The sequence below is a fragment of the Sturnira hondurensis genome, unplaced genomic scaffold, assembly GCF_014824575.4.
Source record: "Sturnira hondurensis isolate 20B ecotype Veracruz unplaced genomic scaffold, ASM1482457v3 Scaffold0013299, whole genome shotgun sequence".
NCBI lineage: Eukaryota > Metazoa > Chordata > Mammalia > Chiroptera > Phyllostomidae > Sturnira > Sturnira hondurensis.
In genome coordinates, this window is record NW_028085930.1 from 8,569,291 (window position 1) to 8,596,105 (window position 26,815).

Below are 26,815 nucleotides of genomic sequence, written 5' to 3' on the forward strand. Positions count from 1 at the left end.
ATTCCCAGTCAGGGCACATGCCTGGGTTGCAGGCCTGGTCCCCATTGTGGGACACACAAGAGGCAACCACACATTGATGTTTCTCTCCCACTTTCTCCTTCCCTTCCCCTCTCTCTAAAAATAAATAAATAAATAATAAAATCGTTTTTTTAAAAGCACTTTTAAAAGGATTTAAACATTGTCTCTTCTCCTAGGGTTGATTCGATTTCCTTAATTAGACCCCTTTTAAATCCATATTTTCAGCTTCAATTTGAGTATCACTTTAAAAATGTGGAAGATACTCTTCTAGACAGGACACTTAAAAAAAAGAAAGAAAGCCTGACTGCATCATTTCAGTGTACAAAACAGATACAACGTGATCTCCTCTGGGTGAAATGGCAGGTGCACCTGGTTCTACAGCAGGGAGATGAGCTTCAGGCTGCTGGGTGGGGAGGAATTCTGGAAGGTGGTTGATCAGAAGGGTAATGAAATTGAGGCTATGCTTTGAGGAGGGAAAATCAAGTGACAGTCGTGCTGGGATTAACTGAGGAGGAAGAAGTGAGAAGCAGGAGACCAATAAGAAGAACACCGTGATCTTTCTGATGAGAAGAAATAAAGGCCACAAAAATGAAGGACAAATGACAAGAGCTGAAGCCAAAAGCCTTGAGTGCGAGCCCCGAGGCAGAGCAGTCCAGAAGAGGACAAAGGACTGCACTGGAGAGGACACGTAGAGTTCAGGTTTCAAGACAAGTGACATCAGGCAGTGAAGAACGCGACAGTCTTTTCCAGTGTCAAGATTCAGAGTTGAGTGTGGGCCTTTTTTCATGAAACTCAGGTAAAACGAATGCCCTGCTTTTTGTTCTCTTCACTGAGGTCTACAAGCTTATCTAAATTCTCAAATAAAAGGTTAAGATCGTGGTAATTTCAAAAGAAGGTCATGCATATGATACCTTTTGCCCCATATCTCCAGGTAATCCTCTTGGGCCCTATAATTTGCAGCAGAAAACATAAATGAATCAACGTAAACACTTCTGTAGTATGATCATTTTTTTCTCAAATTATTTAGGTTTGATTCACCAATTAAAGAACTGTTTTCAATATTTACCTTTACTCCTTTCCGTCCCATAGGACCATAGCCTGGGGTGCCATAATCTCCCTGTGAACACATCAGTTCATTTCAATTTCTCAAAACAGAAGATTAATTATAATGTATACTGGGGGGGTCATAAGGTTAGGAGAAAAGCACTGGGGACTTCTGGGTAGAGGGGACCTAATCAGTGACCTTGAACTCTGGCAACATGCTTGTTGCCAGGTTTTCCGCACTTGTTGTCCAGCTCCACTTTGCAAACATTGCAGGAGACAAAGGGGTGGCCATTTAGGACTTAGGGAGTCAGTGGCTGTTTCTTGCCTGGAGAATTCGGAGCTGGTCTAAAGGATGGAGGTGAGGAATTCCCACAAAAAGAATTATAAATGGCCCATAGACATATGGAAAAATGACAAACTCACTAGTAACCAAAAAAAATGCAATTTGAAACAGTAATGAGGTACCACTTTTTGTCCATGAAACTGATAAAGATAAAAATAAGAAAGTGACAATAGCCATTGTTGGTACAAATGGCCCGAGGCAAGCATGCTGCTGTGTGACACATGGGTGCATATATCACTGGAATTTTCTGAAGGGCACTCTGCAATAGAGGCCGAGCCTTATTTAGATGTGCACCTAACCTTTGACCCTGCTGTGCTACGACTCAAAATTTCTATGTAGAAATGAATTACAGTTTTGTTCAAAAACAATTTAGTTAGGTACAAGAACGTTCATTTCTGTTGCTGTTTATGGCAGTGAAAAACTAAAAACAAATGAAAGATCCAATAAGAGATTGGCCAAATGAACTAAGGTACATACATTCAGTAGAATATTTTGCAGTTATTAAAAGTGATGTTGAGGGGGTAATGTAATGACATGGAAATATGCTCCTAATATGTTGTTAACAGAAAAAAAAGGATTTGGGGGACATATCTCTATAGGATATTAATAATAGCTATCTCAAAATGGTGGGATTAGAAGTATTTTTTTTGTTCCCCATTTCCCATCTTTTATGCTTGGGAAGTTTTTTTATATCTTGCCTAACAATTGTAATAAACATTACTTTTAAAAAGGTATAAAAAATGTTGTTCCTATGTTAGATGCTCCATGGACTGAGACCCTTATACAGGGAACTCTTCCGCGTGGTAGTGGTGAATGTAGCCCAGCCCCTGATTTGGAAAACTTGAGGGAAGCCAGTCGGCACAAAGGAACCAAGCCCACGGATCAGTTCTCCTGTGGAGAATCAGGCCTGCATTAGGCTGCTATGAGGCTTGCTTTTGCTAAAACTCCTTCACCCTGAATTGAGGTAGCAAATATTTACTGCGCATCTTTAAAGTAACTTCCTAAAGTCTGTGCTAAACCTCTCAAGTATGGAGTGTAACCAGTGTAACCACTTTCCCCCTAGCATCTGCAACATTCTTTCCTTTGAAGTAATTAGCAACATTCTTTCCTTTGTTATCTGTAAAAGGTAATCACCTGCAGCGAACCTGTGCATAGTAAATGAGGACCATTCTTGATGTAATATACCCAGAAAAGCAATAAAAGCTTGTCCAGGTAGAGGCCAGGGCCCCCTCTCTTACTTAGAAAGCAGCCGCTCCATCCCTTTTCCTCCACAGGACTTCTGTAGTCCATGTGAGTTTGTTTGTCGCAGCCACAACACATGGACATCGCTGGCCAGAGTCCACATCACCCTTGTATAGCCAGAGCCACTAGAACAGGTGCCCAATTCTTGGCCTCATTGCCTTCTTCTTGTTGTCGCCTTGGAGTATTGCAATAGCAGAGAGAAACGGGTGGTGCTGTTTTTCAACTGACATGTGTCTATATATCCACGTTGGTTGTTAAAATATTGAAATGGCCAGTCCTAACCCATCCATGATCCCCTCTGCATGCCCCCTTTCCCTCTGGCGTTCGCCCTCACTTGAACAGACTAGCTAGAGAATGACCGCTGCAGGGGATGGGAGAAATGCCCGCACATCTTCCTAGGAGGTGCTGAGATGCCTTCACTATCCCAAACCGTATAAATCTCCTTTTCTCTGCCTCAAACTGAGCACTTGGAGCTGGGAAAGGGTAAGGGTCCTAAAACCTCATACCTGTTTTCCTCGCTGTCCAGGTGGCCCCACTGGCCCAGGATCCCCAGGAAGTCCGGGTTCTCCCTAGCAAATGGGACAAGAAGAGTGTCAGACTGGTAAAATCAAACCTAGCTCCCACCATAGGAAGCTCTGTCTACTAGAAGGGAAGACAGGGTTCTCAGTGAGGATTCAACATGTATTAGGAGATGGTGTGCGGAAACCAAATCATGGTCTTCCCCCAAACAGGCAGAAAACATCAGCAGCACTGGAATCAGGCAGAAAATATCAGCTGGACTCAAGGACTGCTTCCCAGTGTTGTAGAAGCAGTGAAGGAGAAGGCAGAGCAGAATATTTACTCTAGGGAAAACTGTTCCCAACCAACGACTATTTATTGTTGTAGAAAATAAACCACTGAACAAGATAGGTGTGGTCCTGGTTGGAAAGAGAGGCAGCAGACAATTCTAAACCTGTGTGATAAAGAGAAGGGGAATCTGAATTAGATCCGGTGGGGCTGGGAGGCTGGGAGGCTGGCTGCCTGGAGGAAAGGGGCGTGGATGCTGAGGCTTGAAGGGTGAACTATAGGAGCTGGAAGAAGGACCACAGGATGAGTGAGAACATCCAGGTAGAGGGAAGGCATTGGTGAGAAGCCTGGGCCAGGCATGCAGGAAGGAGAGGAGCTACAAAGCCCTAGAATTAGATAGAGTCCATCAGCAAAGGGTCTTCTCAGCTACTTCATAGTCTGGAGATTTTCCTAAGCATCCTGGGGATGTTAGGATTGGCTACATAATTTGTGGGGCTCCGTGCAAAGGGAAAGCACAAGCCTCTTGTAAGACTTTCAAGACGGTGACAGCACAGCATTCAACCAAGCACAGGGCCCTTCCAAGCTAGGCCTGCTGTGTGACCACACAGTTTCTGGTCCTTCAGCTGGCCCGGGGGAGGGAACTTCTGAGAGGTTGCAAGCAGATTGGTGAGATTCCGAATAGGCCAATAGTGTGCTCTCGGACAATCTCAGACAGAGCCACCTCGGAGGGGGTGGGCTGAACTGAACAGAGAGCTATTGGCCCAAGTAGATTTGAGTTCTGACCCTCCCCCCACCCTTGGCCCGAGTCTGCCGCCATGTGCATTCATGCATTCAGGAACTCGGGATGCTGAAAAGACTTTTCAAAGTCGTGTTATGATGAGTGAGATTGCTGTGTCTCTCCTAGTGAAATGGGGCAGCTTCGTGGAGAGGTAAGCAGCTGCCTCTCAATGGGAGGAGAAGAAAGTATTAGCAGCACACTGTTATCCGTGTCAATGAGTTATTTCACTTGCTTGTTTGTTAGCAGAGGAGAAGAGGGGTAAGGGGTCAAATACATGGTGATGGAAAGAGACTAAACTTTGGTGAACACACAAAGCAATATACAGATGATGTATTATAAAACTGTAAACTTGACACTTACATGATCTTCTTAACCAGTATCACCCCAATAAAGTTAGAAATAAATAAGTTAATAAATAAGTGTTTAAAGTCCCGTCAATCTATGAGCAGAAAACTCATGGGTGGTTAATGGTGCCTGGATTCAAACACGTGAAGAATTAACATGAAAATCAAGCCAAGAATGGAGATAATTTCCCTCTCAGTACTTGAAATCGATGAAAACAACACATACCGGTTTCCCTGAAGGCCCGGGTCTGCCAACACTCCCCTTAGCTCCCATGGGCCCAGGAGCGCCCTGAAAGACAATGGAAAATGGAAATGTTGGCGCTGCAGCAATTCTTAGAAAGCCCATGAGATCACTTCTGCTTTTCTTCATGTCATTTCCAACAACTCCTGGATGCTTTCTTAACAAGAAACCCAGCCACCCAGGGAAGAGAGAGATCGAGGCTCAAACCAGATGACTCAGGCCACAGTCCTGGTGGAGGACCACAGGCCCTCATCTGCAAGGACACACTGACCATTTGGAAAACAAAAAAGGCACCTTGGACTCAACACACATTGTTTATGAATGTGACACGTTTGTTGTGATGTACCGATTTTGTTAGAACAACATATTGTGCTGTCATTGGCACACATGGGCATTGCACTGTGCACACACACGAAACAGTGTGTTGGATGTGTTTCAGTTTCCCAGTCCGAAAATGGGCAAAAATGCCTTTCGAAAACGTGCTCGGGAGAGAACTGAGCAAGCGCTGGCATCCCTAGCCTTCTGAACTCTCACCAGCGGCGCAGAAGAGTTGAACAGATTCAGAACATTTTTCATATGAATCCCTCGCCAGCCAAACTCTCATTACTCATTGTCAGAAACTCAGGAACCAAACAGATACAGAGGATGAATTCAAAGCTGAACTTGGGAATTAAATACATTTGAGTGATAAGGGATGTTTTTAGAGGCAATTTCATATATCTACAGTCAGTGGAAATATGCATGGCCCAGAGAATTTTTAAAAGTTAGAAAGACCAGAATACTGCATTAGGTTTTGAAATGTCCACGAGTCAGCAAGATTTGTACTCTTCCAGATGTTCTCTGCAGGCTGATATGCTGGGCCTGTGCTTTGAGGGAGACTCCAGTGAAGGAGAAGGAGGAGTGCTTAAACTCCTTATTACGCACAAGGATTCTGAGCTGTGCTAAACATTTGTCCCAAATTTGCCCCAAGTTAATTCAGAAATGAAATACTCCCTATGTAGATAATACAGAATAAACTACATATGAAGGTGATTCCGAACTGAGGAGAAAATGAAGATTGCTGTTTCCAGGTCACTGCTGTTTCCGGGTCACTCACCTGAGGTCCTTTGTGCCCCTGGCCTCCCCTCTCGCCTCTCCCGCCGGGAACTCCTTGCAGCCCCTGCGTGGTAACAAAAGAAACACAGCGCAAGGCCATCAATGAGAACTTACTTTCTTCAAGTGCGCTTTTGAAACATGCCACGTTAAGGTGTGGAAAAGCAATGGTCTAACCCTCCGAGCAGCCTGTTACCTCTCAGGGGAAGCATTATTACAAAAAAAATGGAGGGGACACCCAGCCTCAAAAGTATGGATTTTACTGAGGGCCTCCCAGCTCAGGTACAAAACCTTCCTCCCTCTCTGAGGGGCAGAAATGGGAAAGACACTAAAGAGAGGAACCAAACCCATGGAGGAAGGAAGTGAGATGCAAATGATGGTCAAATGACTCCTTTTGTGGGGCAAGTTCCCTGGGCCAAAGCACTTTCAATGTGTCAAATGGAAAGCCAAGTTGTTTCAAGTTAACACAAAAGGACATTTTAGTAGTGACCCCATTAGAGGAATGGAACCCCATTTTCTGCCATATTTACCATCAAACACATGGTTCTCATATGGGTCTGTCAGAAGGAAAACCAGGGGTGCAGGTAATGTTTCTCACTATGAAAGCACCAGCTATAAAACTTTGGCCCTGGCTGGCCCGGGTGAACGGTGGTTGGAGCCAGTGGGCTGGCCGTGGTCCTGGCCTAAGTATCAGAGGACCCTGGAGCAGCCAAGGGAGTATCATCGCCCCCTCACAAGGCCTGGGGAGGGGTCTACATTGGTCCCATGGTTATTTAGAGGATATGCTCCCTGGTGGCTTGGTTCAGGGACCCCAGAACCACTAAAGAGAATCCCAAATTCCAGGTTGGCATTAATCATCTGGAACTTTCTAGAAGAAAAATGAACTCTTGGGAAGGTCTTAGAATGGACCCATCCACACAGGCCCTTCCAGACAAGTTCTGGCTCAAAGTGGACTCCATACGGTGACTAAATGCCTCCGTGCTACAAAGCCACTCTCTCAGAATGACCCTGGCACCTTCTGACACGGAGGAGACACAGACATGCCCTGACTGGGATGCCATTTCACTAATGACGTGACTCAGAAAAATACAAATGGCTCCCATAAAGCACGGTCATCCCCTGTGGAGTTAGCTTTAGGGGAGCTGAATAACAGCTTCCGATTCCCAGCGTGCTTTCATGAGAGTCAGACTGCAGGACCTCAGTTAAGGAAAACCAATATGTTGATCCTGATACTGGTTACTAATAGAATACTAAAGTCTTAATGATTCATTATTACTAACGCACAGACAGAACACCAGGGGGGCACAAGAGGGCCCTGCCTTTGTCAGCGAACTGCAAATGTAGGAGTCGGTTAGATGGAGCAAACCGCCCCCCACCACGATGGGAATCGGAGAACTTCAGGGACATGTACCATGGGGGCAGAATACAGATTTCTTCATTATTTCTTTTTATACAGAATGACTTGCCATCTTTCCCTCAGAACAGCTCAGCATTATTTAGCAACATTTATGAAATGTTCCAACACACCTGTGGGCCTCGTAATCCTTCAGTTCCCTGTGCACCTTCAAGCCCAGGGTCTCCCGGCTGCCCCTGATGAAAGAGAGTTTTCAGTGTAAAGGTTTTCACCACACAGTGCCCATGTAGAACTTCTCTTTATAGTACCTAGTACTGTGGTACACAAAGGCTGTTTCTTATTCTAGGAAAGAATTTTGCTCGACTGCAGTGCACTCCCAGTGCACGTAAAAAGCACTCTCACGCACTGCATTTGGGATTGCATGGGTCCTCTTTGCTATGAAGTGTCTGTGAAGTCAGAGCCTTACATCACACCCATCCTGTTCCTGGCAGTTGAACTCATCCCCCTCCCTGTTCCCTGCCAGTGGGGATCATGTCCAATGCTCGCACTTCCTACAACATCTTTGTCAAACGCTTGCTCATTTACAGTGCATGTAAGAATCTCTTTGGCCTCAACTACCAGACAGAAGAGGAAACAGAAGATACTCACTGGTGGACCATAGTGCCCGCTTTGACCTTCTTGTCCCTGGAAGGGAAAAACCAAAATGTTAGTGTATAGGTGTCTGGGTGGAGGTTCCTTAGAGGCAAATCAGCCTGTCGCATTCTCTGATAGACACATAAGTAACAAGCAGCTCAAAGTCGTGGCTTCCTTCGGGCACTTTCCAAAGACAAGATTTCATGCAAGGCACTTAATTATGAATTTTCATTTGGGAGATTGATTGCAAACCAATCTAACAGTCATTATTGACCCAGCTTTAGTCCGAGAACCTCTGACAATCAGCCGAGAGGCTGTTTGGAGAATCAAACCATCCCGAAGAATCTGTCTTCTCCATTTCCTCTCCGGCAAATCCCACAAAGCACTGTCTGCTAATCAGAGGCTTCCTGTGTGAGAACAATCCATGCCAAGCCCATCTCTCCATCCTGTGCCCCTGACGGTCTCGTGGGGGGAGACTAAAAAAGTTATTAGATACAGTGCTTCCTGTGGAATTCTACAAGGAGGAAACGGCTGATGGGGTCTGTTCAATCATCTTGTCATCCAAATGGCACCTCCAGGTTCATCTGAGAAAAGCCAGGCTGATCTCTGAAGCTGAAAAATCAGTCTGCATGCACCCAGAAGTGATTTCACGTTGGCAGCTCAGGCTCTCCACCTAGTGGCTGTCCTTGCCACACCCTCTCCTTCCCAGAAGGTAGCCAAGCTGGGAGGTGGTGATTCAGGCCCTGGTTCCTAACTTCTTTTTTCCTGAACAGCAATAATAAGGTCCATGCCCTCACCTCCCCACTGACCATCCCTGCCTCTTTGAGAGAACCATGGAACATCTCAACCATCAATGTACTTCCTGTTGTGATAAACAACTATGATTACGTTAGGTAAAAAACAGTATTTAAAAAAATGTCATTCATTCATTCATAAAGGTAGCCATGGAAATTGTCATTTCAGAGGACTGACCACCCTCTGAAGTTCCTTAGAATAAACTACCTGACCAAATATCACCTCCAACAGGTTGGCTGATGATTAGAATTCCTCCCACAATTCAGGTGCCCCTTGTTTTGTTTTTTGTACTCATTCAAGTTCCATTTTTTATTGTTATTCTGTTACAGTTGTCCCAACTTTTCTTCCTTTGTCCTCTTCTGCCCAGTCTCCCCCGCCCCCCCCACCTCTCACAGTCAATCTCCACACCACTGCCCAGTTCCATGGGTCAGTCATACCTGCTCTTTGTCTAGTCCCTTCCCCTTCTTTCCACCATTATCCCCTGCCCCCTCCCCTCCAGGCCCTCACTTGTTTCCGTGCCTTTGATTCTATTTTGGTACTCTGCTTTTAACGTGCAAATACACTTTGGGAGAAGTTCCCCATTGTTAAGTTGTCAGCTATTTGTACCTGGATGTGACTGACTAATAGAGCTCATGGATGTCTGAAAGCAGAGAAGAAACAGTAAAGAAAGGTTGAGACCACTGTTTGCATGAGGTCATAATTCTGTTTCCATTGAAAAGGAAGAATAAAACAGCATTTGCTCTGTGCTCAGAGAGTGTTTCCCATTGGTTAGGGCCATGTCTCTAGGAGTCAGGCAGTCTTGATTGAGCTCAAACCTGCTTTTTATAGCCTGCGTGGCACAGAGCATTTGCACAATCAACTTTTGTTAGGGTGGCTAGGAGCCCAGACTCTGGAGAAAAGAGGTCACAAGGAGGAGATAGATGGGTGGGGGAGTAGGTGATGATGGGGGAGGGAGGCAGAGAACTTTCTGTCCTTGGAGCTACTGAGAGCAGAGATTCTCAGCCTTTCTTGTCTCCTGGCACGCATAAACTGATTACTAAAGTTCCTCAGAACACCAAAAATACAGGGTCTGGCACAAGTAATGCCCCTCTTTTATTACAAACATAAGCATGTCATTCTGTAACATAACAATATCACACTCAAGCACACCAGAAGACATTTCAGGTGAAATGTTCAAATTAAAACTATAAATTATTATACCCATATTATTACCCTACCAACCACATTCAAGCAGGACTTACTTCTGCCAGACCCTGTATATTATATTTTTTTGCCCATCTGATAAAATATAGGTATAATTTTGACTGATTTATAAAAAATAATAATAGCAATTACCTACCTTTTGTTCTCCAAAGTGACTTTTTAAAACATCAGAAGCCTATACCTTTCTGTATATAAGGATTTCTGGTACTAAGAATTAACCAATCAGATGAAACCTTATTATGCAACATGACCAATAAGATGTGACTCTATTATACAAATATATTTATGGTTCAAGACAGGGCACTTGCACCAGATGGCTATTGTTGTGTTGGCTGTTGTCATTCTTGAACTTGACAATGTATGGGAAAATAGGTCAGTGCCCCTGACTAAATAAATAGTCAGGGATTGCATGTTTTAAAAGTTCTTGCAGCACACTGGATGAAAATTGCTGACTTAGAATAATTGGCTGGTGCATTCAAGTTATAATCCCCTGTCCCAGCCCTGGCATCTTTTTTTTTAAAAAGTAATCCATAACAGTGTCAACAATAAAAATAAAGTTAAATTTAAAAATAAAAATAAACAAATATAGCCTTGAAAACGATGCCTGCTAGTGATAATTATAAGTTTATTTCAAATTAAAAGTATTTTCTCTTAAACCAACAACAAATACATATTTAGCTCTATAATCTATAGCATTTAGCTCATCTCACTGTTCTCTTGCTTCTTCTGAGTAAGTTTAATTCTCTTGTGTAGAAAAGAGGGCAAAGTCCCAAAGAATTTTACTAGAAGCACTGGGAAGGCTGAGCCATTCTACTGTAGCTCATTTCCCTTAAGAACTATGATTCAAGATAAACAAAGGCAAGAGAAAATTAAAACACATTTATCTACTATCTACCCCAGAGAGAAAGACAATCAGCCACAGCCTTCTAAGTGATGAGAAGATTCCAAGGTTGTTATAGAAAAGAAAGCCAAGTATTTTCTGTTCCCTCTTGAACAAAATTCAGGGCTACATCTAGGACATTGTACATTTTTCTCTTTTTATGATCTCCACGCTGAGCATGTGATAAAGGGGTATAAATATCGCCTCTAACTTTGGTAGACCACAAAGAGAAAAGTGATTTCTTTGTTGTTCTTTTGAAAGAAAGGAAAATCTGCTATCCTTGTTTTGGGCTTGGTATCACATGAGGAGATGCTATCCATTACACTAGGATCTTGAGGTTGCCACTGATGGCCAGTGGTCAGGTTCATTCGGGAAGACTTTATCTTCGTTTCTTCTTCCCCTGGTCACATATGAAGAGCACCTACCCAGTGTACACTATTCTTATACAAGCTCAAAATGCTAAGCTACTAGAGGAAGGCTTTTGTGTTAAACTTATGGACTCTTTTCAAAGACATTCGAAAGCTTTTGCAAAGTAGAAAGGGACAAGCAAATTGTATCACAGTGGTTCTCAAACAGGGGTGATTTTGACCTCCCCCACCCTCCCTCATCTACTGACATTTGGCAATATCTGCAGACATTCTTGGATGTCATATCTGTGGGGAGGAGGTGCTATTGGTATCTAGTGCGTGAAGACCAGGGATGCTGTGAAATATTCTCTCATGTACGGGATAGCCCCTCATAACAGATTATCTGGGCCCAAACATCAGTAGTGCCAATGCAGCAGCCCTGGATCACCTGATTCTGCAGCAGCAAATATTCTGAAAGTCTCTGCGGCATCTTCAGGTGGTAAGGAGGGAAAATAAACGTCCACAAAAATACTCACCCTGCTTCCTCTGGGACTAGGGATGCCCTGTGTCCCTTTCTGTCCGGTTCTGCCCTAGAAACACAACAGTTTCCCAAGATCATAAAACAAAAGATTCTAAATAAATCACAAAGGCATCAGCATCAAAACCTCAAGCACTATTAAAACAGCGGCACTAAAGGATCATACTAGAATCTCTCTGCCCATTAACACTATTGGGTATATATCCATTCAAGAGGAAAATGGCAGCCCTGGCTAGTGTAGTGGATTGAGCTCAGGCCTGCGAACCACATGATCGCGGTTCGATTCCCAGTTAGGGCACATGCCTGGGTTGCAGGCTAGTTCCCAGCAGGGGATGCACGAGAAGCAACCATACATTGATGTTTCTCTTCCTCTATCCTTCCCTTCCCCTCTAAAGATAAATAAATAAAATATTTTTTTAAAAAAGAGGAAAATGGCAAAGCAGCATGCATTGCCACTCTCAGTTTACCTATATATCACCTGCCAGAATCATAAAAATTTTGCACATAGAGGTGTAACCTCCTACAGACATAAAGCCCTTTTCGATGTGAACTTAAGGGTGTTTGCTCAATTTAGGTGGTTTACGTATTTTACTAAATAATTAATTTAGGCTTTAATGAAAGCCTCAGCTCACTAAAGGAATTAAACAACTCATATGTAAAACAGATCCAATTACTTGTCTTCCTTGTTCTCCTTTGGAGCCCTTCGGTCCTTTGATGTTATTGTCTTGTCCGGGATTACCCTAGAGGGAGATTTAAAAAGTATTTCAGAATAAAAAATATCAGATTTCTTTTGTTGTAAATTGGTACAATTTTCAAGTACTAAGGCAACTTGGATTAAGCAATGAGGGGTGTGAGAAAATCCTTCATATTTGAAACTCATCGATTTTTGAAAACCTGAAAGTAACAGTTCCCCAAGTTTGAAGGGTCTTGGTGATAAATGATGAATCATGGCGTGCCTGCCAAAGCCATGTTGAATTTCCTATCTCTGGGTTGGCAGCTCCACTGATGCCCTTGTCCAAACCTGCTTGTGCCACTTCCTCAATCATGCAGTAAGATTCCCCTGTCATCCTGTCCACAAGAAGGGAATTTGCAGGATTGGAAGCTCAACAAGCAAAACTATCGGAATTTGCCCTCCAAATGAACTTGAAAGTCTCAACACACCATAAGGATGAATAAAATGGAACTTCAGTTCTCAGTTCTGAATTTTGTATGTAATCAGCCCAAATCAGATGCAGATTTTTTCCAAACAAATAAGCCTCGGTCAACCTACCTTCCCGCCCTCAGTCTCAAGACAAGCCTCTGCCTGCAAATTAGCAGGAGACACAAGGGAAAGAAAAAAAGAACAGCAAGAAATTCAGAGCCAGCTGGGCTCTAGTAACTTACAGGATCCCCTGGGAAGCCCTTCGCCCCATATGCCCCAGGGGGGCCTCTGGAACCTGGGCTGCCCTGAGGAAATAAAACGAGATTCTGAGTAAGCCTGTAGGAGAGTTGTATAATGATATTAAAATGTCAAGTGTTGTGTGTGTCCAGAGGGGAGGAAAACCATCAGATAAAAGAATCCACGTTCTTTTACCCCAGCCAGATTCCCTGAGATTTTGCAAGCAGATCTAAGTCTAGTTCTAGGCCAAAGGTTGGAATGATCCGCAGCGAGGCTGGGAAATGGGAAACATTCTCATAGTCCAGCATCGTGGTGTCCAACAGAACTTTGGGCAGTGACAGAAAGGTTCTAGATCTGCGCTGTCCAGTACGGTGGCTGCTAGCCATACGTGGCTACTGAGCCCAGGAAATGTGGCTAGTGCAACCAAAGAGCAGAATGTATCACTTTAGTTAATTTGAATTTAATACTCACGTATTGCTACTGGATACTGCGTTAGATCTGACTGGGGACTGTATCCCAGACAGTCCAGCAACTTCTGGCATCTATAATTAAATTACCAGCTGGAAACCTCTTTAGAGATGTTCCATTCTTACCTCAAACTCATTTTTTTCCCAAATGAACTTGCCCTTGCCAGAATCTTCAGAGGCATTTGGACTGACTCCTAATTTCCTTCTCCTCTCGTCACCTAGACCTGGGGCTCCTATGACCCAAAGCCAGAACTACGATGAAGTAAGCAAGTCACCTGCGGTGCAAAATCTAGCGAAGCACTCACTCTGTGCATGATGAGGGCTTCCCCAAATTTTGCACCCAAGGCACTCACTCCAGTCCAGGTTCTGCCATGTCCTTAATGTGTTCTGTTTCTGTTCTTACTGTCATTGCTTTCCTTGAAGGCTTCCCCTATTCTCACCTCGATTCTTACAGCTCTGCCTCTCATCTTTGCCTTGCTTCTATATCATCTCCAACACATTTTCCACACTACTGCTGAGTAATATTTCTAACATGCAAATCAATTGTGATCCTTTGATTAAAATCTTTCAAAGGCTCCCTATTCCCTAATGGTTAAAAGCTCATGCCCTGGCTGGCGTAGCTCAGTGGATTGAGTGCAGGCCTGTGAACCACACGATCGGGGTTTGATTCCCAGTCAGGGCACATGCCTGGGTTGCAGGCCAGTTCCCAGCAGGGCACTCACCAGAGGCAACCATACATTGATATTTTTCTCCTTCTCTCCTTCCCTTCCCCTCTAAAGATAAATAAATAAAAAATTTTTTAAAAAGCTCAGCTCATCCACATGGCTCACCAATGCCTTCCCGGTCTCTTCCCACCACTTCTTAAACCTGACCTCCCCCTACCTCTACTCCAATACTCCCACCAGGCAGAACAACTGCGGTGTCTCCAAGCCCCTTTGTCTTTGTTTATGCGGTTCCCTCTATCTGCAATGCTCTTCCTCCATGTCTTGCTAAGTCCTGTTCATCTTCAGCTCAGGGACCATTTCCTTCAGGGAGATTTCCTGAACTCCTTCCCTGCCTGCTGAGTTAGGACCGTTCTCTGGACTCCCATGTAGATGCCTGCAATATGGTCCCACTCCCATTCTGTGTAGCTATTAGCTGTTGATGTGTTTGTCTCCTCAACTATACCGGTAGAATCCTTGAGGACAAGGACAGTGTGGTTCATTTCTGGTTCTTTGGTGTATAACTCAATGCCTGGCACACCCCAGGTATTCAAAAATATTTGATAAACAATATTCATCAAACATAAAAGCAAAGCTGCTTGGAACCAAGTAAGCATGTATTAATTAATGAGTATTACTGAAACGAGTTTAAAATTAAAATATGTTTCACTAGATTTGCTATACCAAGGCCACCAAAATAATTTTGTTTCTTTCCCTCACCTTTTTTCCCTGATGCAATAAAGACAACATGAAAGCTGCTCGCAGGTGAAAGCATGCCTTTTCAGACTTCTGAAAAACCTGCGTGTAGAGGATTCTTGCATGCCTTGACATTTTTAGCTGGAAATTCTTGAAAATTACAGTCACCCACTTGCTCCAAACTGGGTGCAGCACCTATTCAGTGTTAGTAGGCCCTCATTATGTAGTTAAGTCAGCTGTCAGTTTTATCCCTAATAACCACCGACACACAGCAATTAAGACTGTCTCCTCCACCAAGTTCTCCTGCTCTGATATACTGAAAAGTGTTACCTGAGATCCTGGATCACCTTTTTCGCCCTTTTTTCCAGGAAATCCATGAAAGCCCTAAAAGAAGAGAAGGAAAACAAAATTCCCATTAAAAAATATCAGCCTCATGCTGATTTTTCTGTCCTTGAAGAAAAATGGCTTACCTCTTCTCCTTCGAGTCCATCAATACCATCTTCTCCCTCTTCTCCCTGAGAGACAACCATGGGCAGAAATCAGGGGGAGAGACCTCTGCCTCATGCTTATTGGAAACTCATCCCACAAGGACATGCAATTGAAGAAGAAACTACAGTACCTTCTCTCCAGGAAGTCCCCTGACGCCCTGCAAAAGAGTAAACATCTCTCAATGACCTGTCAGAGGCAGCCTGTGCATCCTAGTCTGTTGGAGCAGCAAGGGGCCGCCTCCCTCAAGACAGTGATTGTGTATTTCTTTAGTGGCTCTAGGCTCTACAACCACAAAGAGGCTATAGAGAGAATTTAATTAATGCTCAAAACTCTTTGAGGTTACTAATCAAAATAATCTGCAGATGATCAAACTAACGTGTACTTGGAGAAAGGAAAAGAGGGAGAGGAGATGAAGACAGAAAACGGGGGAGGGAAGGAATGAAGGACAGAGAGCCAGGGCCTTGTGGAGAATTTAAGATAACATTGTAACAGTCTTACCTTTTGACCCGACTGCCCTGGACATCCTGTAATCCCTTTATCTCCTGGGAGTCCAGTTTCTCCTCGAGTTCCCTGAAAGGAGGTACCCAAACAAGTATCCAAGGTGATTCTTTTGCCAGAAGCTGCCAGTAGTTCACGTCTTGAGAGTGAAGCCCGAGTGCATGGGCACGCCGAGCTTTAGACAAACAAATCCTCCCACAATTCATTCATGTAGCTCTGTTTTGTCCCTCTATTCAAACATTCTCCCTGTCAACCTTGGAGCTTCCTTCCAGATCCGAGATCACACCAAGGTGTAGGGTGAGCTCAGCCACTTCACGGCCCATCACACAGCTCAGCCAAGGGTTCGGACGTCGCCTCACTTGCCAGCCACGTTCCAAACACTCTGGTAAGACATGTGGCCCTGACCTCTTGTCAAGGGCCTTAACGCTGCCCTGGAGGTCAGCATGGCTATGGTACAGAAGCCAGCCCATGCCAGAGGGACTGGGGCTGATAGAAGCAGTTGATGGGAAGTGACACTACCCTAATCCAGTGCTCATGGGAAGGTGCACCAGATGAAAGATCTCCCAAGTCTGACCAGCCACGTAGGAAGAACACTCAGGGCCTGACGTATGCATCTCCCATCAATCCTGCTTCTCCCAGGAAATACTTACATACAGGTAAAGGCTAGAGTACAAGAAACTCAGGAAGAACCCTGTCGTTCTCCTTGGGGGCAGAACCCCTGACTGTCTGTTTACCCACTGAGTCCCTTAAGCCTGGCTCAACCCGGGGTGCAGAGCAGGTGCTAAATGTTTACTGTACGGATACATAACTTTTTTAGCAATGAACTTCATTCTCTCCTTCCTGGCAGGTAAAAAGAAAAATGATTTTCCTTTCCCCTGTTTGCTTTCTGTATTCTGAGGATTACTCCCAATAAAGTGGGAGGCCTGGCCTGTGGCCCCAGGCTGCTGAGAAGTGCTTACACCCTCCGGCTTCCCATTGACCGGACTCTCAGCCAGCTACGGGCTCACAGACAGGCAGCAGCAGGACTCGAGTCCCCACACCCAAGTCCCTCCATGCTACCGGGGGGGCTCCAAGACCTCTCTGCAGGTACAGGGTTGGGGGCTCACAGCACTTCTCTAGGTGCTCATTTTGTAAATTACAGTCTTAGAGGACTTTCTAAATGTTTACAGATGAGGAGACTGAAGGTCAAGAAGTTCAGTTTCTTGCTGTGGTTTCACATCTAGGTCAGCCCTGGACTGTCTGATCTGGAGACTGTGCTTTTAATCCTAACTTGCTTCCCAGATGAGGAGCTGGCCTTGACTCTGAGGGGACAGAGATGCAGGCTGGATGCTTTCTGAACGTTCTCCGCCCTCATTGGAGCAACCCACGTGGTTTTGGTTCCTCCGAACCCATTTCCAACATTTAACTGATGAGCCAAACGAGAATTCTTGTTTTAGGGTCAAAGACTGAGATGTGAAAACCTCTGTGAACCATGTCACCATGGTCCTGCACCTTGGGGTGCTCTGCCTGCTTCCCTTTCTATGTACCGAGCACTGCGTTAGGGTAGAGAAAAGCATGCCCGGCTCCCCACCACTGATAAAAGCCTGCCGGGAAACAGGTAGATAAGCTTGCTCCCTCCCCTCCCTGCCAAATAGGTTTAGCAAGTGCTCTGTGAATCAGACAAGAAAAAAGGAAAAGAAAAGCAATAACTCATTCCTCCCCCCAAAATATATAAACAAAACACAACCATATCTCCTATAGGAAAATAAAGCTCTCTATAAAAAACACAATCAGTAAGTGTGTGTATGTGTGTGTGGGTGGGGGTAAGTCACAAAAACTTACAGGGTCTCCATCCTCTCCCCTGTGTCCTCTGGTGCCTTTCATACCCCGGGACCCCTGGGAGGAAAGAAAAATAAATAAATTTTAGCCATCTTCCATCCAAACTTGCGAGATCATTGGGCATTTTAGGTTAAGTCCTTCCCTCCACCTCGGTTGTAGATTTTGCAGGTGTGGCTGTGAGTTCGGGGAGAGCCTGACAACCTCTGCAGCTGGCTTTGGTCCTCGCACCCGGCCCTGCAGGCCTCTGCGGAACTGGCCTTGGGAATCCTCCTTGCATCTCAGAGTGTGGGGCCAGTCCTGCGACTCGGAGATTTGCTCCAAGGACAACAGTGGCCACCATGACTCTTTTAGCAGGCCACTCAATAACACGTCCACACAGACCATTTTATCTTCTGCTCCTTTTTTAAGAGCTCAAGGGAGAATAAGCACTTCTCCCAACAACGAGGTTGCCTGTGTTTAAATGGCAACCACCTCTCCCTCTGCTACGTGTGGTTTAACTGCCTCACGGCTTATTTGTGGCAAGGATTTCAGATGAAGTTTTCCTTGCTCCTCTAACACAGGCCCTAGCTGTCGGCTCAGCATATGGGAGGAGCTGTGCTCTTGGAATATAACTCTAATCCTGACCTGAGCAGAGTAATGAGAGAGGAAATTGTGCTAAATAAAATATCGTAACTCAGTGAAATGTCCCAGATAAATCACCCTTGCACAAGTATGGACAGTGCTGGGCTCACCAGCAAGCATTGTAATTGATCTCTTAAAATAAAGCAAACCAGACTTTTTAAATGGTGACCCTGAAAACCCATTTGAAAAAGTACATAGAAGTAAATAAAATATGAAGGTACAGCTTAATATTATAAAGTAAACATCTGTGTAGCCACCGCCAAGCCAAGAAAGAGGGCAGGGTTGGCCCCCAGATGCAGTGCCCATCCCAGCCACAGGCCACTCCCACCCCAGGGGGGCCACTCCTGACTTTCATGAGACCACTTCTTTGCCTTTTGAAGTATTATGTTACTTAAATATTCATCCCTAGACACTACAGGTTCATTTTGCCTGTTTTCAAAAATTTTATAAATGAAATCATGCTATATAAATTCTTCTGTGTTTTGCTTTTTTTAATTTTTTTTGGTCATTACTGTCTTTGTAAAATTTATTCATGTGTGAGTAGCTGCTGTCCATTCATTTTCAACCCTTTAGAGCATTCTATTGAATTAAAATACCACAATATACGTATCTATGCTATTGTTGTGCGTTTGATCTTCTATCATTCTTTTTCTCAGGGGCTATTAATCTGCAATGCTATGCTCTTTTCCCAGTTCAGTCACATTCCATTACTGACGAAGCACAACTTTCCTCTCTTATTTCTAACACCTCTTGCCACCTTTAAAAATTTTATTAAATTTATTGGGGTGACACTGGTTAGTAAGATTATATAAGTTTCAAATGTACAATTCTATGATACATCATCTGTATATCGCATTGTGTGTTCATCATTCAAGTCAAGTCTCCTTCATTTTACATTTGACTCCCTTTGCCTGCCTCCCCCTCCCCCATCTCCTTTCCCCTCTGGTAACCACCATACTGTGTTGCCTGTGTTTATGAGCTTTTCTTGCTTGGTCACTTGTTGCTTTCTCTTTTCTATCCCACATATAAGTCATATCATATGGTTCTTGTAATTGCATGGGAAAAGATAGTTGCAAATAATACCTCTGCTAAGTGGTTAATATTCAAAACACAGAAAGAATTCATATAACTCAACAATAACAAAAATCAAACAACCTGATTGAAAAACTAGGCAGAGAACTGAACAGACACTTCTCTCAAGAAGACGTACAAATGGCCACCTTTCAAACTATCTACACTGGGTAGCAAGTACAAATTGCAAAATCGAGAAGCAATATCACCAAGGAGACAGAAGAGAAAAGGGAGGCAGTGTTAACAGCACCATCAAAAGCAAGCCCCCCCGCACTGCTCCTCCCCCACACGTCACACAAAATGCCCCAGACAAGTGTGTCAGCATCAAACGAAGGTAGCAAATTTAACTACAGCCCCACCCACACCAACCCAAGGTCAATTAAGTAAAATAGTTTCAACCAAATGACACCTTCGGGCCTTGTAGTCCTCGGGTCCCATGAGCTCCTGGAGTCCCTGGACACTTGCAAAGTGTGCAGCAGCACGTCCTCTCTGCAATGTTTCCCTGGAAAAAGCAGACTCGAGTGAGCAGGAGTTGCCAGGAACTTCATACGTATAGCTGGATTCCCACTAATCATAGTCTACCGCCCACAAGCTCATACTTTCTCTGCGGGTGAGGGGCTATTTAGCGCAGGGGGTGCTTTTGGCCAAACACCTTAGAGAGGATGCCAGGTTAGCAACAGTGCTGGCAACAAATCTTCTCCAAGGAAATGATCTCTAGTTATAGGAAGGATGCCTGCCACGCACATGACCACACACCAAGTTTGCACAAGACTGGTTGGTTTCCTGGTTGGTTCCTAGTTGACAGTTTCCTGTTTCCTAGGATTTCAGTGGCATTAACTATCGGTGGCTTTTCTTATTTGATTAGGATTGGTTGGTTTTGCATTCATTTGGTGCAACGCACTGGTTCCCTATGCATTCATTCTGTGAAATAACAAATGAAAGGGCATGCAAAAACAAAAATTTGGTGCCCTGGTCTTTCCCACTTTTTTATATAATGAAGTCCATGTACTGAATTTAGGGCAAACACGGAAGTCTTTGGATATAGTTAGCAAGATTCCAATTTCGACCCCATGGCATTTCAAATAACTGGATTTTTCTGTTCAAAAACTCACCAGATACTGTGATAGTGTTTTGCCCAGGTCTCTCTTTCCAATGTTTAGGTGAGTCCTGTAATCAAATCCTTTTCCAAATTCAAAGCTGGAGAACTCATCTTGAGCAGTTGGGTTTAGGGACACGACCAGCAGGGCATCAAGTCCTGTGCAGTAAAAATGACAGATACAAACAGAGGAGTTGTTCGCAAAAAAAGGAAAGAAAAGAAAAGAAAAGCCACTCAGTGAACATTATTCAAAGAATCAGAAAGAAGGAAGAAAATGTAAGTGGAAGCAGTCTCCTGACACATGAAGAACCCAACTGCAGGCTTGCCTGCCTTGTCAATATGCACACTAGTTACTCATTGATCCCCGACTGTAGCATGAAATCACCCCAGAAAAAGTATTTACAAATCCTCTAATAAAAATTGTTGAATACCTCACCACAAATTGTAATGCAATTCTTAGGCATTTGAAAGCAATTTTTAAGAAATGGCATTGTTCTTGCTTATCTTCTGAGTTTTTCTGGATTTGACTGAATGTGAGTTAATGATAGTTCTCAAGTCTTCTCTAATGCCAAAGAGCCCTAGGAGCCCAGGCCCTAAGAGCTTGTGGAAAGCCCCGGGTAATTTCAGTCTCGGCTGAACTCTTGGCCATACCTAGGAGTTCATTTATTCATTTATTCACTCATTTACTAGTTCATTTACTCTGTCCATCCTTTCGTTAAACAAATCCTTGCTTATTAGGAATCTATTATGTACTCATCATTGTACCAGAGATATAAGATACATAGGATAGGCATGCTCCTTCCCTTTGCAGAGGTATGGCCTACTGGAAGAAGTGGACAGGAATTACATAGTTGCTCTGAGAAGTGGTAAGTGCTTTGGGAAGAAACATCAGGGTACTATGAAGTCTAAACAAGAAGCTCCTGTCTCAGTTTTGGAAGGTCATGGAAGTTTCTGCCAAGAACTGATGTCTAATCTTTGCCTAAAAAATGAATGGAAGTTGGTCAAGAAAATGAACCAAGGATTCAAGATAGAGAGAAGACGAGTAGGGGGCTGGGGAGGTTGGGGGTGAGCTGAGAGTGGGAAGAGTTCTAGGCAAAGGAGAAGAATGTATGCCAGGACTGGGAGGGTGGAGCTGTGGGGTACATTGGAGGAAAGATGGAAAAAGTTCTGTACTCCTGGAACAGTGTGAGGAATAAAGTAAAGCTGGAGTGGGGAGCAGGGCCCGATCCTGCCGAGCATCATGGGCATACTAAGGAATTTGATATCCTTATTTCAGTGGGAAAGTGTTGAAGCAACCTGAGAAGGGAGGGTGACATAACCCAGAAATAAAGCAGGACATTTTGTGGCCTCTAGGAAGGTTGCCCATGGAAGCTGAACCCCAGAAGCCAGTATGGGCCTACACCCAGGAAGTCTCCAACAGTGTACCCCCATCTGACAGTCAGTGGAGCCTCTTGTCACTGTACATGACTCTCAACTTCTGCATTTATCTTCTGGCTCAGCTTAAAACTATGACATGAACAGGGAGTATACAGTGAGATGTGCTTCCCAAAATCCATACAGCCATCCTTCACATGAAAAATAAAAAATAATAGAAAACGTCTTTGGCCACATTCTCAAGAAGCAGAACTTGAGAGAGGAATTTACTGAGGGAGGGAGAGAGCATGAAGAGAGGGAAGGGGAAGTGGTCAACAGATATGTGTCTCAAGTGAAGTCCTCACCTTAGCCTGATTCATGAGGGAATAAATTGTATCAGAGTTGACCCTGGGCTTTTGTATCCCTATATCAATGATTGCCTCCCTTCCACCCCTAGGCGGGATGTGGTACAACCTCACCCTCACCCCCTTCAAAGCAGCAGGCCAGTCAAGGGCGCATGTCTGTGGAAGGTCACTGTTGTAAGCACTTGGCCACAGCATCTGCAGGACTTGGGAGGTAAGCGTGCAGGCTGGTCAAGGGGGTTTGGGCAAGGCACCAGCACAACAGCATCTACTACCAGTGGCCAGACAGATCCCAAGATCCAGGGCACACAAATAGGGTAGAGATGTGTTCAGCACATTCTATGCTTCATCATTTAAATGTTCAACTTGGTACGTACCTGCCTCTCTGAGCCTGTCTGATTGATTCTCAAGCATTGTAAGGCTTTCACTCCCAAGACCATCTGAAAAGATGAGTACCACCTAGAGAAAGAAGAAAGCAGAGAAGAGGCGAATGTGAAAGTGAACTATATAATTGGGAGGGAGAAACAAACACATTTTCGAAAGCATGTGAAGATGGGAGAAAGAATGTGACGTGCACACCTGTCCTTGGGATGCAGATTTATTCTCAAACGCACCCCACAGCTGCTGCAAGAACTCTGCATTCAGGTGAGTTGGCCCATTGACGGTGACTTGCAGCAGGCTGTCGAATACTGTTTCCTGGTAGATTTGGAACTTGGCAGGGAATTCTTGGTCATTGTTCACCTTGAAGGCCACATTCACGTGTGTGTCTGCACCTGCTCCACAGCTCACTCCCCTGATGGAGGTGATGTCCTCTAAGATGCCTGGGAGGTATGATTCCAGCCGGGGGTGGCCATGGAACAACGGCTGCCGCGGCAGGTGAGTGGAAATGTCGAACCCGACCACTACATTCACAAAGCAACCTGGGGACCAAGGGAAGTGAGGCCAGATTAATGAGTAGATAGAAGCAAGGAGGGCAGAGAGGGCAGAAAAAGGAGAGTGGTCATGGCCCAGGGCTGAGGGATCTCTAGTATCCAAAAAGTATCCAAAAAGGAAGACATTGGCTGCTCAGTCAACCCGTGACACCGGTGTTTCCTCTAACACAAGGTCCAATAGCTACTCCACCTTCCAGTCATGGTTTAGCCTCATTCTCAGTGTCTGGCTTTCTGTGTGTGTGTATGTGTGTGTGTGTGTTTGTGTTTTTTTCTTCTTTTAATGATGACATATTATGATTCATATAATCATAAAATTAATATTTGAATTGTCCTTAGGGATTACTTATAACAGATGTCACAAACTCGAAGGCCAAGTAGGTAATGTAACATAAATGAGCTGAGCGGGCAGAGAGGGAAGAAAATGAACGGAGACCAACGACCCATCTGTCCACGGTACAGCTCCAGCTGCAAGTAGCCACATGGAAAAAAAAGGCTCAGTGTTGTCAGATGAACTGATTTTTCAAAGAAAAGCCCCAAATCTACATTTTTAATGTGAAATCTCCAGCTTTTAAGAGCTACAAACTAATTAACAAGTTGTCGACACTGGAAGGACAGACAGGATTCAGATGCAAGTTGCCATTTGGCCACCTCTGACCCATTTGTTCCTTGTACATGTGAGGAGAGAGCAATTTGTGGAGGTTGCTGCAAATGACAGGAGTTAGAACTCTGGCTTTCCCATTCTGGGGCCAAGGCTCTGGCTACCCCTGCAACCAGCTGAGCACCTAAAAGGGAAGTAAAAGATCTAGAGACCTTGGGAAGATAGCACAGTATGTGAAAGAAGCAGCGTCAGGCATAACAACTCTGCAAATAGAAGCACTCTGAGGACTACCTGCATGTTGTGCAAATTCCACAAAATGTCATCTGCTGCTGCTTCCTGGTGTGCTGTTCTGAGTACAGAACACGGCCCTGGGTACAGAACCTAAGTCCCACATGGCTACTCCCAGGTAGCACTGAATAGTGACATTCCCACCACCTGGGTCATTGCTCTCCATTCATTTTTTTCACTCCCTTGACTCATTCACATTACCCACCTGGCCTCTGCCGCCATTTGTGTTTGTGACCTCTGGAAATGAAATTATGACTAAAGACAATGCAAATCTTTACTCTGTTAGGATTATATGAATGCTATCATTAAAAGAAGAAAGTGTGTGTCATGCTCACACACACACATGTACGTAGAATCCCTTCTAAGATAGTTTAACCAGGTTAAAACAGTAAAATTTCTCATCAGCAAGTATTTATCTTACTTAGTTCCCAGTGGATGCAAGGCATTGCTCTAGGACTTCCAGAAGTGGAGAGACAGAAATAGGAGACTGAATTCCAAGTGCTAAGAAGGACCATACATACTGCATTGCAGTGAGTGGACAGGGCTGACCAGAGGACAACCCAGGCCCTCCTGCAGCCTCTGCACCCTGTTCCTTGTCTCTCAGGGAGGCTGACTGATCCCAAATTCCCTGGAAACAGAGGAGAGGTCTATTCTCACTGCACACTCATCTAAAAATATGTTCTGCCTAAAGGTGGCCCACAAGACACCCTGGGATAGATATGGAGAACTGGGAAGATGCAACTAAATGAAAACAAGTAAAGAGCAAGGGGACACTTACTGGTTTTCCCGCAGCTCTGGCAGATTTCCCGGACAATTCTTTTTTTCACCTCCACATTCTTTAATTTATTAAAGTCTTGAAAGGTGATTATTTTTTCAGGGTTGCCTGTTATCGGCAGGAGCTGCGCCTTATGAACATGCCCTACGCCCAAAACCAGGACACAAATTCCACTTTTTTTCAGGATTTCTACCGCATCTGCCACATTTTCTTGGGGATCCCCAGATGTGATCACAACCAAAGTCTGAGGGACACCAGCATTTCCTCTCCCACCAGCGAGGGGATGAAACATTAAGTTCACTTTCCTGAGGGCAAAGTTGATTTGCGGGTCTCCGCTGCTCTTGGTGATATTTTGAATCTGAGTCTTCCACTGGGTTTTGGTCAGAGAGTTTCCCAAATCAACAATTTCTTTGTAGAGTCTCCCAAACTGAGCCATCCCGATTTTCATTCTTTGCGCCTCAATGTCAAAGTTATCAATTAAGTCTGACAAAAAATGTGTCAGGGTAACAAAGTCTGAATCAGATATCATGTCAGAGCCATCACAAAGGAAAATCACATCGGCTTCTCGGATGTCACAGGCTGCAATTGGAAAAAAATATGTCAATTATTTCCCTCATGAATCATTCTAAATTTTCCCTTTACTCAAACACTCAAATTGTTTGACTAAACACCCACATCAGTAGCAAACTGAGATAAGTTAACAGAAGAGGGAATCACTGGCCCCCAAAGAGAAGGAAAAATCGCAGGAAGGAGAAAGGTAATAGCCTTTGTTTCAAAGTTTACTTATATGACTCTTTAACAATAAGAACTACTCAGGGAAAGAAAGACAAATGTTTTGGCATACAATAACAGTTAATATTTGTGACCGCCTTATGAAGAACTATTCTAATCTGATAGATACAGAAACAGAATTCAGGGAATCAGTAATTTGCCTAAGAATACACAATTACTAGGCAGTGTAGCTGGAACCTGGATCTCTCAGTCCTTTTTATCCTTAAATCCAGCACTTCTTCCTCTTGTACATTTTAAAAAATAGTATCATCACCCAAATATTAAAACTTCATGGAACAAGTGCTAATGGCTTGTCAACAGGGCAGGGGTTCACGTTCCCGAAACTCACTGTGAAATGTCCCATAATCAAGGAATAATCTTCTGTACTCAGTTGCAACCAAACGCAATGGCTGGGGTAGGGGCAGCTCCAAAGGGATTAGTAAAGGTAATTGAGACAATGAAATGCCTACTGTCACACAATTCCTTGTGAGGACAGTATAGTAGACACAGTGACAGTGATCTATCTAGCCCAGATAGATCTTCAAGGAAGGACCTGCTGCCCAGATAGCCTCTAGCTGTCAGCTTCTTCAGGGTCAGCCTCACTGCAGAGTGAAGACTTGCCAAAGGCCACGCCCTTACCGGAGCATCTCACATCTCACATCTGGGGACTAAGTGAGGAGGGCATATAAAGACCTCATTGTTTTAGTCTGATGGAACTCTGATGGACAATACTCACTCCAGGGCTTCCTGCCAGATTTGAAGCTTTGTGAAGCACGTGTCACTGTTTGACTCTGTCCATCCTGCTCGCCCCTTTTCTTTTACAGGTGTGGATCCCTAATAAGCTTCCTGCATCCTGATCTTGACCTCAGGACCTACCTCCTAATGGTAGGCATGGGAGATGAGAATAAACAGCCTCCACATTGCTAGGAAAAGGCTGTAGTCTTTGCAGTGTACTAGCTTTGGTGGGGACCCAATGATAAGCAAGAGACCAAGCCTGTCCAAGGAACTCATAGTCTTCTGACAGGTACAGATAAGGAAATAGTAAATATGTGTTACGTGCTACCATCAGGAGAAATAGAAGGTACAGGAGTTGGGGGACACAGTGGGGACACTGTCAAGTGTTGGATCAGGAAACTAGCAAAGATTGGAATGTATCAGACAAGCTAAATGTAGCCAGAAGAAGTGGTGGGTTGCATGTTCGTGGTGAGTAGAATGGTACGTGCAAAGATGCAGGGGAATTTCAAAATGACAGGAGAGATTCTG

General features: G+C 44.3%; 1 protein-coding gene across 4 annotated transcripts in view; it reads right to left on the bottom strand.

The window, feature by feature from the left end:
• The window catches only part of COL6A5 (collagen type VI alpha 5 chain), a 111,099-nt gene that overhangs the window by 42,587 nt on the left and 41,697 nt on the right, over positions 1 to 26,815 (bottom strand). For all 4 annotated transcript variants that reach the window (XM_037061311.1, XM_037061312.1, XM_037061314.1 and 1 more), the window contains exons 8-27: positions 24,785 to 25,360; positions 22,768 to 23,108; positions 22,566 to 22,647; positions 20,490 to 20,632; positions 19,787 to 19,879; positions 17,689 to 17,742; positions 15,868 to 15,939; positions 15,500 to 15,526; positions 15,351 to 15,395; positions 15,211 to 15,264; positions 13,022 to 13,084; positions 12,313 to 12,378; positions 11,637 to 11,690; positions 7,891 to 7,926; positions 7,416 to 7,478; positions 5,893 to 5,955; positions 4,782 to 4,844; positions 3,154 to 3,216; positions 1,085 to 1,135; positions 930 to 965 (exon numbers count right to left, since the gene is read on the bottom strand). In XM_037061311.1, coding sequence (XP_036917206.1) covers positions 930 to 965; positions 1,085 to 1,135; positions 3,154 to 3,216; positions 4,782 to 4,844; positions 5,893 to 5,955; positions 7,416 to 7,478; positions 7,891 to 7,926; positions 11,637 to 11,690; positions 12,313 to 12,378; positions 13,022 to 13,084; positions 15,211 to 15,264; positions 15,351 to 15,395; positions 15,500 to 15,526; positions 15,868 to 15,939; positions 17,689 to 17,742; positions 19,787 to 19,879; positions 20,490 to 20,632; positions 22,566 to 22,647; positions 22,768 to 23,108; positions 24,785 to 25,360 — 2,045 coding nt within the window. The remainder of the gene's footprint in view (positions 1 to 929; positions 966 to 1,084; positions 1,136 to 3,153; positions 3,217 to 4,781; positions 4,845 to 5,892; positions 5,956 to 7,415; positions 7,479 to 7,890; positions 7,927 to 11,636; positions 11,691 to 12,312; positions 12,379 to 13,021; positions 13,085 to 15,210; positions 15,265 to 15,350; positions 15,396 to 15,499; positions 15,527 to 15,867; positions 15,940 to 17,688; positions 17,743 to 19,786; positions 19,880 to 20,489; positions 20,633 to 22,565; positions 22,648 to 22,767; positions 23,109 to 24,784; positions 25,361 to 26,815) is intronic.